Source organism: Leucopleurus acutus (genome assembly GCF_964270905.1).
Source record: "Leucopleurus acutus genome assembly, chromosome: 2".
Taxonomy (NCBI): Eukaryota; Metazoa; Chordata; class Mammalia; order Artiodactyla; family Delphinidae; genus Leucopleurus; species Leucopleurus acutus.
The window spans coordinates 50,903,878-50,918,723 of NC_139143.1; the positions used below are offsets into that span (position 1 = coordinate 50,903,878).

Sequence of the window (14,846 nt, forward strand, 5' to 3'; positions counted from 1 at the left end):
AGAGAAATTTCCCTTTGTCTTCTTTGTTTGTACATCTCCTGGGGCTCAGCTTTGGATTTGGCCCTGCCTCTGCATGTAGATCGCCCTCTGGCATCTGTTCTTCGCCCAGAAAGGAGGGGGTTTAAGGCGCAGCTTATTAGGGGACTCTGGCTCACTCAGGTTGGGGGAAGGGAGGGGTACGGAATGCAGGGTGAGCCTGCGGCCACAGAGGCCAGCGTGACGTTGCAACAACTTGAGGTCTGCTATGTGTTTTCCCGGGGAAGTTGTCCCTGGATCACGGGACCCTGGCAGGGGTGGGCTGCACAGGCTCCCGGGAGGGGAGGTGTGGATAGTGACCTGTGCTCGCACACAGGCTTCTTGGTGGCAGCAGCAGCAGCCTTAGCGTCTCATGCCCGTCTCTGGGGTCTGCGCTGATAGCTGTGGCTCGTGCCTGTCTCTGGAGCTCATTTAGGTGGTGCTCTGAATCCCCACTCTTCACGCACCCCAAAACAATGGTCTCTTGCCTCTTAGGCATGTCCAGACTTTTTCCTGGACTCCCTCCTGGCTAGCTGTGGCGCACTAGCCCCCTTCAGGCTGTGTTCACCCAGCCAACCCCAGTCCTCTCCCTGGGCTCTGATCTCCAAAGCCTGAGCCTCACCTCCCAGCCCCCAGCTGGTGAGCAGACAGGCCTCTCAGGCTGGTGAATGCTGGTTGGCACCGATCCTCTCTGTGGGAATCTCTCTGCTTTGCCCTCTGCACCCCTGTTGTTGCGCTCTCCTCCGTGGCTCTGAAGTTTTGCCCGTCTCCGCCAGTGAAGGGGCTTCCTAGCGTGTGGAAACTTTTCCTCCTTCACAGCTCCCTCCCAGAGGTGCAGGTCCCATCCTTATTATTTTTATTTTTTTTGTTTTGCGGTACGCGGGCCTCTCACTGTTGTGGCCTCTCCCGTTGCGGAGCACAGGCTCCGGACGTGCAGTCTCAGCGGCCATGGCTTACGGGCCTAGCCGCTCCACGGCATGTTGGATCCTCCCGGACCGGGGCACGAACCCGTGTCCCCTGCATCGGCAGGCGGACTCTCAACCACTGCGCCACCAGGGAAGCCCCCATCCCTATTCTTTTGTCCCTGTTTTTTCTTTTTTCTTTTGCCCTACCAAGGTACGTGGGGAGTTTCTTGCCTTTTGGGAGGTCTGAGGTCTTCTGCCAGCGTTCAGTAGGTGTTCTATAGGAGTTGTTCCCCATGCAGATGTATTTTTGATGTATTTGTTGGGAGGAAATTGATCTCCACATCTTACTCCTCCGCCATCTTGAAGGTCCTCCTCGTATTAACTTTAATTCTGCAGTAATAAGTGTTACACTCAGTGAAAGTTAGCATGTTTTTACAGTGTTAATGAAAACATGAATACCATTCTCTTATATGCTACTATGGAATTGCTATTTTATAGGCCAAAAAGTGCTGGGATATTGGCTGTTTTACATGGTTCAACCAGTATTATCATCAGCTGAGAGCTGCTACTGGAATATTTTTGTGGGGTGGTATGGTGTTTAGGAAGTTGTTTGCTTCCTCGTTAGATTGTCAACAGGCCCAGTTGACGCTCTGATGGAAATATTTGACAGAAATATTATCTCATGCAAGGAAGCCTATGGCACTGCTTTATTGGTATTTATTGGTATTTATGCTTTATTCTCCAGAATACCAAGAAAGGACACAAATGTGAAGAAGATGGTTTTGGTTTCTGGGGACTTTTTCTCAGTGGTACAAAGGCTGTTATGGGCCGCCTTTGTATGTAAGTTTGCAATGAGGCCCTGTAATGCTACTTCTTGGCTGAACTTAATTTAATATGTATAATGGCCCGAGAAGCAGCCCCAGTGATTAGGATACAATATGCCATTGACATTAGAAGAGAAGCTTCTTATGCAGAAGGTGTCTATAAATAACATTTAAGACAAATATGTTTGGCTAATAAAGATTATCTGAAAAGCACCTAGGAAATAGATAAACAAATGTGACTACTCATTGATTCAAATATGCCGATCGAGGTTGCCTAGGATCTCCCAGTGCTGTATTTGAATTCTGAGCCTGTAAGAGTAAGGGCCATCTTGAAATACTCTCTGGTTTTATTAGCAGCGCTTTTCAGAGCAGTTCACATCATCTGGCATTAAGTAATCATGATGTTGCTGCATAGCCAGAAGGTTAAGGCAAAGATGCGTAAGGATCCTGCAGCCTTTAGCAACGGTCCTCAAACATTGCTGCATATTATTGATGGTTGATGATGATTTTTTGTGGTGTAACAATAAATAGCAATGATACCTGCATAACATCTTCCCCCTAAGTCATTTGCCAATAAGAGCATCATTAGTTTGCTTTCCTTATTATGCATTCTTCAAGTCAAGATAGTCTTGTTTATATGGTTGAAATGGTCAGATGCAGTGTTGTGAATGTGTGATTTGACTTCTTTCCTAAAGGCTAGCCTCCACTCAGGATGAAATTAGTTCTTCCACAAGGAAATAGTGACCAAAAAAGATACAAAATTGTGTCTTACAGAAATTTGGCAAGAGAATACTTGTTCCCCTTTGAGGAACTGTATAATTATACAGATATCAGTATAATTATAATTGGATTTAGCTACTATATCAAGTTATTTGAAATAAGGTCCTTTTTCAGAGGAGAAGAAATGAGATCAGTCTTAAATATCCAGTTAAAAGAAGTTGTCATTGAACCAGTTACACATACATCTTTGATGTAGCCCAGTTAGATGCCAGTGCCTTGTACCTGCAGTTTAGAATTCTTATATCACTTAAAATTTTCGAATTATTAATGTGACCCTACTTTTAGGATTATAGGTATGATAGCATATTTTAATGAAATCTTGGTTATGATGTTAACGAGGAGGAATTCATGGAAGGCATTCAGAACAGTCTGTATTGTTCTGGTGAACATGAACATCTGAGCATCTGAGCAAAGGGAAAAAAACCCGTGAAATCAGAACTTGTATTTTAAGATCCACAATATAACCTACACTGAAAATAATATATTCTTCAGGCCTAACCCCGGGGTTACTTACTTTATAATATCTTTTCCTTCAATGAAAAAATAGCTAGTCAAGTACTTTATAACACATGCTAAAGTTGTTCCTAGGCATTGGACACACAGGGACATTTTCATGATTGTCATTGATTGCCTTGAGTTCCAAGGGTATACTAGTCTCTCACAATTACAAATAAGTGTGTCTTACTGTTGTTCGGTGTTAAAGCTCGATATGGTTCCAAAACACCAGAAGACATTGAGACAGAAACTTCTTACAATTCAAGAATACACAACTTCACATTAGAACTCAGTGAACTTTGATTCTAAAGGCATCATTGTCATGAAAACCCAAGATTTTTTATAATTACTTTTATGAGTAATTTATCCTTTATCCTCTCTAGGACTATAAGCCTCTCAGAGCTCTATTTCTTAAGTTTAAGCTCCTATTCTTGACTAGAATCGTGTGTGCAATTGCCTTTCCTTAATGCACATTCTATGATTGTCAATTAACTGAAAAGCAAAAATTGAGTGTGAATCCAATCAAGGGTATTTTGTACTATTTCTATTGTATGTTAAATTTGGAAGTCCTCCCTTAATCTATACTTCGGGATTAAATGCCTAGGATCCCGCATTCTCTTTACCTTAACCTAAAAAATTCAACTTATTCATAAATTGTGAACATGACTTGATTGTCCCCAAAAGTTACAGTTAGTGGAAAAGTGAATTTTTATTACAGATGAAGTGATTGTTACTTTAATCACATAATATGGCACATACAGAAACAGTTCTCATGAAGACATTTTTTAAGTGCTCTGATGGCCTGAATTGACGTTGAAATTGTAGGGACTCTTAGATCTGTCAGTGCACTTGTCAAGGGCATCCAATTTCCCGTGGATGTTGACCAGGGGACCTCGTACAAAAATATAAAATAGGGCTTCCCTGGTGATGCAGTGGTTAAGAATCCGCTTGCCAATGCATGGGACACAGGTTCGAGCCCTGGTCCGGGAAGATCCCACATGCCGCGGAGCAACTAAGCCCGTGTGCCACAACTACTGAGCCTGTGCTCTAGAGCCCGTGAGCCACAACTACTGAGCCCACGTGTCTCAGCTACTGAAGCCTGTGTGCCTAGAGCCCGTGCTCCACAACAAGAGAAGCCACCGCAATGAGAAGCCCGCGCACCACAATGAAGAGTAGCCCCCGCTCTCCACAACTAGAGAAAAACCTGCACACAGCAACAAAGACCCAACATAGCCAAATAAATAAATAGATAGATAGATAGATAGATAGATAGATAAATAATCCTCTTTAAAAATATAAATTTACAAGAATCTTCCAGAGAAAGGACCTCACGGTAGACTCATTCTCATAGTGATTTGACATTTTCCTGGTTCCATCTCAAGCCTCTGTTGCAATAATCACAGCTCTGTGATAACTGTTTACAACCCACACATTGCCAGACATTACTATCTCTAAGTCTACATTTGCTTCTTTCGGGTTTAAATAATTTGTGGAACTTATCCAAATGTCTGGATAATGCTGAACCTCATCACTGACAAGCAAAAGGATAGGCTGAAATGATGATGCTAGCTATGGAGGCTATTAGGTCAATTGCTGGAGGAATTAGCTTGCTTCTACTAAATAAAATAATTTTACTTAATTGGGTGGACTCTAAAGACATGCCTTATCTTTTCTCATCTATACCACCCATGTTTTCACTTCTCTGTTGTTTTCCCATTGTCTAGCACCATAAAAAATTGATAAATATTTTTTTTGAATAAATGAATGTGTTGAAGAAATGTCTATAAAATATAAAAATATACCTTTTAATTAAAGTACAGTTGACATACAGTATTATGTTATTTTCAGGTATACAATATAGTGATTCAACATTTAAATACATGACAGAATAATCATCATGATAAACCTAGTAACCTTCTGTACCATACAAAATTATTACAGTGTTATTGACTATATTCCTTTTGCCATGTATCACATTCCTGTGACTTATTTATTTGATGAGGAAGTTTGTACTCTTAATCTCCTTTATTTATTTCACCCAGCTGCATGCCCTTTCCCCTCTGACAACCACTAGTTTGTTCTCTGTATCTATGAGTTTACGTTTTGCTTTGTTTGTTTTGTTTTTTAGACTTCATATATAAGTGAAATCATATGGTTTTTGTCTTTTTCTGTCTGACGTATTTCACTTAACGTATACCCTTTAGGTCCATTCATGTTACAAATGGCAAGATTTCATTCTTTTTGATGGCTGAGCAATATTCCATTATATATGTATCCATCTATTGGTGGGTCCTTAGGTTGCTTCCATGTCTTGGCTATTGTAAATAATGTAGCACTGAACATAGGGGTGCATATCTTTTGAATTAATGTTTTTCATGTTATTTGGATAAATACCAAGAAGGGGAGTTGCTGGATTGTATGGTAGTTCTGTTTTTAATTTTTTGAGGACTCGCCATACTGTTTTCCAGATTGGTTGCAGAAGCATATATTAGAATCTGTTTTCTTTTAAGCCTGGCATTTAAGAGATTTATAAACTTCTAAAACAATGCCTCTCTTCTCACTAAATCTTTGCCTTGGAAAACATAATTGTTTTTCATAAAAGTATGTTAACTTATTTTACCATATAATGGGCTTATTGTAATTTTTACATGAATTAATCAAAACATTTTGAAAGTTAGAAATTCAACAATATAAATATCAATAGTTATAACTCACATTCCAATGCTCCTTGATGTCTACAATAATTTTTGAGACCGTAAAGTGGTTCTGAGATAAAAGAAATTTGAAAGTTGCTGGCCCAAAGAATGGACAATATAATATATACTTGTGTATACAACAGCAATAACCAGTTATAATATAAAATGGAAAAAAAGTAAAATATCTAAAAATAACCTTACAGTCCTATGTGGAGTATAACAAAAAATGGTCTATTTCAGAATATGAAAGGAGACTCAGTAAATGGAGATTCACACCATGTTCTTCGATGGGAAGTTTCACTATTATAATAGTGCTCATTTTTCTTAATTAATTTATAGATTTCACATATATCCAAACAACAGAAATATATTAAGCCTGTGAAAATGAAAATTTCTATAAAATTTAACTGCATGATTCCTAAGTTTATGCAAGAATAATAGGTTAGTAACTGCAAAAAAACATTTTTCAAAGAAGGATAATCAGGGAGACCTGCCTTATCTGATATTATATTTACAGTAGAGAGTCAGATAATCAGTTATCTCAAAACCAGCTTCATTGTGTGTTGTGCATATATGTGTATATATGCGTATTCGTGTGCATTTAATATATGATAAAGGAAACATTAGTGTTCAAGTTCACTCACTAAAGGATACGTAAATGTACACAATTCTTATCAGTTCAGTAAAGATAAGACATTAGTACCAGAGGTAGTAGTATTGCTAAGCATTTGTAAATTGCTGGGGGGCAACTATGAACTGTAACAACCTTCTTGGATAGCTACTTGCTACTATACATCAAGTACTTTAAAATATTCATAATCTTCAATGTGGCAAATTTATTTCTAGCAATCTCTCCCACAAAAATATTCAGAAATGAAAAAATATTTATATGCAAATGTGTTCATAGCAGCACTTATTATAATAAGACAAATTTTAGAACAGCATTTATGTCTACATATTGGGCAATGATTAAGTAAATATGGTAATGACAAGGAAAACCGCATATAGAATAAGATTAAATAAAAATAGAGAATACATTTCATATAGTTCATAAATCCAGTTATGTAAAATGTGTAGCAGAATGCCAGAAGTAGATACCTTAATACATTAACAGTGGTTGTCTCTGAATTCTGGAATTATGAAAAATTTTTATTATCCTCTTTGTGCCTTGCTGTATTTTCCTAAGTTTTTAAAATAATGAATATATATCATTGTTAGAGTAAATAAAAACATTACAATTCAATTAACTATTGAAGTTTCAATTTGTAGTTTAAGGCGAGTCAGACAACAGATTTTATATTGCATTTCAGCTCCGGATTACCTGTTCTTTTACATCTGACAGTAACTTCAGATAGTTACTGTCCTTAACTTACATGTCATTTACATGTCATTAACTTCAGATAGTGCCTCCATTTTCACAGTGTAGTTTTTGTCCATTTGCTAATAAACTATATAACTTTAAACAAGTCACTTTACCTTTCTTGGTCTTTCATTTCCTTGCCTGTCAAATGAAGGTCCTTCCAATTTTAAAATCTGGAAATTAAGTGATAAAGATTTAAAAACTGTATTTCCAACAGAAATGTCTTTTGCCACCATCGATATGTCTCTCTTTTACTACACAATTTCTCCTAACTTATTCTCTTCTATGTTTGTGTTTCTGGAGCTCCCTCTTCCCTCCCTAACATCTGATGATTGAGAAGGGATTATAATCTCATCTTGCTGTCTGTCTCCCAGTACTACTCAAAGCAGCATCCAGATTCTAGTGTTCCTATATGAATATTGTTGACTGTCATCTACAGGTCATTGATGATACTCATTGTCATAGAATTTTGAAAACTCTGTAGAGATTCTAAGAATCTCGATATAAATGAACCGACTCAAGCTTGATGATGAAGTGCTGTTGTCTGTTCCTTGTCATTTTAGCCTGTTTTGTTGGACCTTACTGATATTATACTCTCTACTGCTGTACACAACCCAGGCTTGGATACCAATGCTTACCATTCAAAATGACTAGCACTTTGGAAATACTCGTTTTTCTGATGAAGCTATTATATAGTATTTAAATTGTAGTTTGCAATCTGATATTTTAACTCTGTGGTGCTTACTAAAAATTATTGCTATATTTAGTGGTTAATTCAAATAAGTTGCTAAATATGGTACTGGATGATGATATGAATGCCTATCATAACACAATATGATAAGCTTTGTGCAGATTCATTCATTCGATATCAAATATAGTTTTCTTATAATTTAATGTATTGAATTCTTTAGTGTAAAGTTTTAACCTCTATTGTATACTTTAAATGGAAAAGCAAACCTCAGAATTGATGCTCTTTGTCTAATTGGTCGTCTGGGGTGGAATATATACTGTTTGATGCCTCCATGTGATTCATGTGTACTGATAAATTTCTTTTTAAACTTGCAGCAAATAGTGGCAGCAATAAATGCAGGGATTATACCTTTAGGAAACACCTCCAATCAAATCAGTCACTGGGATTTGGGAAGTTCCTTCTTCTTTGCTGGCACTGTTATTACAACCATAGGTAGGAGACAACTTATTTTGTTTTTTAATTTTGGTACAGCTTGTGAGCTAAAATTCACTTGTTTGAATTTTTTTTTTTACAGTTGGTCAAAATGGTCTACTTAAGGTAGAAAACTAGATTTCAGTAAATTGATTTTGAAAAGAGAGTTTAAAGGTTTGAACAAAGGAATGATGGAAATGAGTTATTGTTTCAGAATACTGAGTTGTTTAAAATCCATATGAAACTCGAGAGCAGTTCATTTGAGTCATTTGACTAAAGGATAAGAGCATGAGGAAATAGCTTGAAATGGTGATTTTTTGGGGGGGACAAGTAGTTTAAAATTTTCCTGCATCTTTGATTCTTTAGTACAGAAAGAAACGATTTGAGTACAATTTTGACATTCTTTTCATGAAGTTCTTATTTGATATCACGTTCTTCAACTTGTAAAATTTAACTCTACATTTGAACAGATTGTTCCTATTCTTATATACTTGTCTATTATGATTATTTCAGGCCTTTTTCATGTATTATGTTTTTCTAATAACACAAATGTATAAAAAATTAACACTGAAATACTAAGATTACAAAAAAATGAAAGTTTAAGCCCTTGACCTTTTATCTTTTAATCATGGTGTATGTCATACTGCTAAAAAGGGTCACAGTGGAACATGGTCTCTTTTTTTGGGATTGACTGTGCATCCACTCAGCACCCACTAGGCAGCAGAATGGGTACAAGTAGATGACTTCTCTTCTGTTAGTTAGTCCTTCAGTGCCCAAGAAATATCCAGAGGATATAAATGCAGACCCCATAGTGAAAGCCATGCTTGCCATGCCGTGAGGATTGGGAGGAATTACAGCTGCTTGTTTCATGGAAGGAGGTGGGTTTAAAGCATAATTTTCAATAAAGAGAAGGAAATTGACTCATCACAATTATGAACAAAATATGTGTGCAAAGGGAATTCTCCCCTTCCACACGTGCTTGTGATGAGAGTTCCTCTCATGGGCTTGACCTCTGATTTGGGTGTGTGAATTACGATTCTAAAAGTTTTAATTTTATTCTTCGATGTCATTGATAGATTATGAAGTGTATACAGTTTTCAAATGAGTACCTTATATCAAAGTCCTAAATAAGTGAACATGGACAATTTATGGATGAACTCTTGCTTAGAATTTTCCTTTGAGAGGAATTTGTAGTGTCCTGTCATTATGTGAATCCACTGTAATGCCTCTTTGTGCTGGAACACTTGCCAGTGAAATAAATACCTTAGCATGTTGATTTTTGCCTTTGTTAAGAAGTCAAAGAGCTGTGTTTACTCTTATATCTCCATCAGCTAGGTCAAAAGTTGTGTGGCTGCAAAAATCTGGAAGAATGGCAACCTTGATATTTAACCATAATAACAGGTTAACTTTGGAGCTTAGACATCTTGGCCATTTCTACTATGGAAATAACTGTTTATTGTGTAAACTTCTTAGAGTCTGGAAGGAAAAAAAAGCTCACAGACTGAGTGAGAATGGTTTGTTTCTGACCAATGAAAACTCAAATGTCCACGTTATAACTCATCATGACCACCACTAAATTATTCTCCAAGAGACTTAGTCATTATACAGACTTAGTGTTGCATCCTATGTTTATAAACAGTCTCATTTTTGAATCCCAAATTCAGTAAGTTTTGCAGACATATACTTCAACACATGAAAAAAATAAACCGTTATTACCAGCCTTACCCCCAAATTATAGCCATTAAGCACAGTAGCTGATTATTTAGGTTGTTTAGGTAGCAGCCTGACAGCCCAAATCTCTTACTGTTCTATCTCAGTCTTCGGTGGATTAAGTCATTCTAGGTCACCGACATTTACTCCATGGTCTTCTACTTCTAGGTCAAGGCCATCTCCTCAGACCTTGGACTAGATTATGGTCAGGGCAGGGTACAAATTTTGGCCTCTTTCATAAGTCTCCATTTGAGAGATATCCAAGTCATTATTTAATAAAATTCAAAGTGTAATTATTAATATTGCTAATGATAATAATTGTATGATCTTTGAAGTGGTTTATAGAAATCATAGAAATTGTAACCTCTAGCACTAAGCTACACTGTATTAGTTGTTTAAAAAATAGAACTTGAGACAGTCTGGGAGAACAAGTTGCAGTTGCTCTTGTAGGGTGCCTGATACAGGCAGTGCTTCATGGAGCTGCATTGGCTGAACTGTCCCAGATTTTTCTACTCAGTGTTAACAATTTGTCTATGAAGCCAAAGTGACTCTTATTATTCATTAGAAATATGCCCAAGAGAAGTTCAGTTATACAAAGTAGAATATTAAAATTTAAGAACTAATTTTAGAGAATCTCTTCATATATCTACACACTGTTTTCAAAATCACACCCTTCCAAGCCCTTCACAAATTCCATTTCACAGTTGCACAGACTAACATCCATTCCTGACTATTCTTTTTCTCTTATTCCTTGCTTCCAGTTCATCAGTGAGTCCTGTTGGCTCTGCCTTTAAAGTAGATCTATAATTTAACTACCTGCCACCATTTTGGTCCAAGCCAGCATCATCTCAGTGCCAGCATCCATGTAGAAAGAAACCTTCTGCTCAGAAATATTCTCTGGATTCCAGCTCATTCAGAGCAAACACCATACCCCACTGCTTATCGCACCTAATAAGATGCAAGTTCTGGGATTTTTATGTGTTTGAGTCTTTTCTGTATCCCCAGTGCCTGACACGTAGTGTGTGCTTAATAATTATTTTTGGAATTAAAAACCAATGGGGATTCTAAATGATACGAACTGTACCTCGTTGGAAATTACATAACACTAAATTGATAACATTACACTAAATGCTTAGCTCTTTAAACAGGCTTCATTACTAACTTTTTTGTTTGTTCATTTACTTATTCAAAAAATAATACAACATGATCAGTCTGCTACTATAAAGATAAAAGATAAATTACTTGAGCCTGGGTGGCACACAGACCAGTCAGGGAGGCCCGTGGGTAGACAGTCATTTACAATATAGTATGCCAGGTGCTATAGCTTAAGAGCATTCAGTGGGAATGTATAGGAGTGACATTGTACATAGATACTGGGGTAGGTGGGTGGGTAGAAAAGGAGCAAGGAATACTTCCCTTTCCTTGATAAATGTCCTATTTGAGATTGGAAAAAGAATTAGGAATTTCCCAGATGAATAAAGGTAGAATGGGAACATTCCAGGCATCAGGAGTTCATGTGGGAAAGATTAGGGGTAAGAGAGAATATGGTCTGTTTAGGAATTACAGGTCATCTAAAATTGTTGTTTGTAGTTGAAGGGATTCATCTTTAGAACCATGTAAATCATTAAGTCAACGTAGTAGCTCCTGTTGGATCTATGCTACTTTTGCCACTGCTGGGAGAAGAAAAGGAAATAAGAACACAGTCCTTGTTTGCAATCAAATTTGGGAGATAAAACTTACAATTAGGAAATAATGGGATAATAACAAAAATAGGTCTTGTATAATCAAATATTACATGGAACAATGGTTTCAGTGCTATAAGAATTGAGAAACAGGAAAGAACATGTGGGCTGGAATGGGGAGGAAAAGCTTAATTAGAGAAGTTGGATTTGAACTGTGCTTTGAAGAAAATGTTTTGGTTTAGATTGATGGAGGGGAAAAAGCCTCCCAGTCTGTGAGATAGCTAAGCTAAAACACCAAGGGAGAATGAGCCTGACTTATTTCAAGGATAGAAAAGTAAGTATTTGAGTAGACCAGAGGAATTGTTTAGAGGAGTAATGGGAAATATTATTGACTGATTCACATGGGAAGAATACAGTTGAATATAATTTGGTTTTTGAGAATTTTGGACCTGCTGGACTAAGAACATGGATTTTTTTGGAAAGCGAAGTGACAGGTTAAAAGTGACATTAGAAGATCCATCTGTCAGGAAGAGGATACATGGAGACTGACGGTGAGGGAACAGTTAGGATACCATTTCTGTGATCCACAGAAGGGGAGTGAGAGTATTGACTGGGAGGACTGGAGTTGATGTTGAAAGATGAGATTAGGACAAAAGGTTGAAATAATTAGACGTGGGAATCAACAGGCCTTGGTGACTAGTACAACAAAGAGAGAGGCATCTAAATGTTGACTATTGAAATGAAATGAATATCTAGGCAGCAGGCTGGTAGTTCATAAGCAGTCCTAGTTGATCCTGTGAAGAAAAAGGAGTTTAAAAAAATGGCCAAGAGGTTATACATGGTGTTATATTAGGAAGCTTCATTTTAGTCATTTTCCCACCTCAATTTTTATTTGTTGGTTTATCCTTTAATTCAGACAGACTAGAAAGACAAGGTGGACAGGCTCCCTCCGGAGCTCACATTGGGGTTGAGGAGACCCAACAATCAGTGCACTTAAAAACAAGACCATTATCAATGGCAGTAAATGTTCTACAAGAAGTTCATGTACGTGGTCAAGAGTAGGTAGTGGAGCCAGAGCAGGGAGTGGCAGGTGCTCTAAAGCAGACTGATTCAAGAGATCTCAGAGCAGGTGACAGTTAAGCGGAAGCCTAAAGGATGAAAAGAAATCAGCCAGGGAAGGAAGAGTGCACAGATGAGTTCAGGCAGAGGGCACAGCATGGCAAAGAAGAAGCGAGGTTAGCAAGATGAACAGGGGCCAGCGGATGTAGGACTTGGTAGGTCATGACAATATCCTCAATTCAGTGAGAAGCCACTGAAAGATTTAAGCAGAAGGGAGTCCTGATGTGACTCAGGCTGCTGTTCAGAGGGCAACACGGAAAGCAGGAAGGCGAATGAGAAGGTTATTTTATTACTCCATATGGGAGAAGATGTTGACTTGAACTACGGAGGTGGCCGTGAGGAGAATGAAAAGTGGACGGATGCATGATCTTAAAAAGAGACTTTATGGATGGAGATACACTTATCTCTGAGAATGGGGCCGTGGGTGGGGGCAGGGTTAGTGTTTTAAATTTTATTTTAAAGCTAATAAGAAATCACTTAAACTCTAGGAAAGGCAGTTGGCAAAAATGATGTAATGGAAAACTGTATTCTATTTTGAGGTCAATTTAAAGATTAGAATAAGATGTAAGGTGATTTTATTCCCTGAAGGCATTAAAACATAATAAAGTTTTCCCCAGTGGAAAGTAAATCGGAATGCCAGGGACCGGATTTGCCCAAGCTTATCACTGAATCATCCTGATCTCTGAGTGTCAGAATGCAAATAACAAGACACCGCTGTGGTCTACAGCAACTTTAAGATCCCCAAGCATCATGTTAGGTCTTATGGAAAACATTTCCTTGGAGTAACATTTCTCGTATTTACAAAGCACTCTTGTTTTCCACTCCTTGAGTTATAGAGATTGGATTCAGGTATATAGTTTCTATGTTTAGTTTTTCTGTATTTTGAATCAGCCACTGGGACTTTTCAGTTTCCTTTTACCTAGATTGAATTATTGAATTGCTGAAGCTGTTATGACAATGGTCACAGATTTTCTGCCAACTCTTATTTTACCTGTTTAGCATAATGCTTAATTATGCATTAGAAAACAGGGGAAAAATTAAAGAAAGATTAGAAAAAGGGGAAAAAGTTAAAGTTTTAACAAACAATTCCAGATAAAAAGAAGAGGTCAATTTTGGAAATGCCAAGACTCTATTGAAAACTGTAAAGCCTATGCATATCTTTAGCAGAGAGTCTAGGACCTTTCTGTTGGTAAAAAAGCTATAACTTAAAAGGTGAGGGAAAAGGTGTAAGATCTTTTCTGTTCAATTTTGTAATCTCGTGAAACCACTGTATGAACTCGGAAATGAACAGACTTGAAGCAGTGGTGTAGAATTTGACAGTCAGCATTTTCCCGGGGGATGATGTCATTGCAGCGTTGGGTGTTGGGTGCTATCTTATTGATTTGGTAGACTCATAATTCTATGGCATTTCACTGGTCTCTTGGCTGTTCTCTGAGAACTGCATATTGGATTTTGGAAACATTGAGCTTCCTTCAGGCAGCTTAAAAGGCAGGTAATCTTGCAAGGTGACTTCCAGCTCTGACTCCACAATCTCATTGCATTTTTCTTTATGCCGGTTTGTTAAAGTAGATAATTCTTTTTCCAAAATCTGTACTTCTGGTGTTGTGCAGCTGAAATACAGAAGTTGAAATTAAGAAATTGTTTTGGGTCTTTGATGCTCTGTTTCTCTTCCCATCCACTAAAATTAATGAAAATAAAACCTATCTCAGGATATTAACATCAATTCCTACCATTCAGAAGAACCTTCACATAGGTTCATTTTCTAAGTTAAAATGCATTTATTCTTCAGAGAAAATGCCTTCTGAACAGTAGTTAAGATTGCAGAGTGCAAAATTATATTTGATAGGCAGTAAAGCAGAATTATTGCATAAATAGTATTATAGACTCCAAATCTTTTCTCATTACGTATGTATGTTAATCAGCACAAAGAGGTTTAATTCAGAGCACCTAGTACTCAGAATCCTGTGCTAGTTGGAAAGGGATTTAGGAGCATTAAGGATGTAATCTTCCCAGGAGTGAGGCAGTGTTTTTATTATTATTATTATTATTTGGTAGTAGAACGCAGAGCAAGAAAGTATAGATATAAAAAAACCCAGAA

At 37.5% G+C, this 14,846-nt stretch overlaps 1 protein-coding gene across 3 annotated transcripts in view; it reads left to right on the forward strand.

Annotated features, from left to right (window-relative positions):
* Nucleotides 1–14,846, forward strand: part of KCNK2 (potassium two pore domain channel subfamily K member 2) — a gene marked incomplete at both ends in the record, with an annotated part of 160,547 nt that overhangs the window by 42,562 nt on the left and 103,139 nt on the right. For all 3 annotated transcript variants that reach the window (XM_082833358.1, XM_082833359.1, XM_082833360.1), the window contains one exon: nucleotides 8,141–8,258. In XM_082833358.1, coding sequence (XP_082689484.1) covers nucleotides 8,141–8,258 — 118 coding nt within the window. The remainder of the gene's footprint in view (nucleotides 1–8,140; nucleotides 8,259–14,846) is intronic.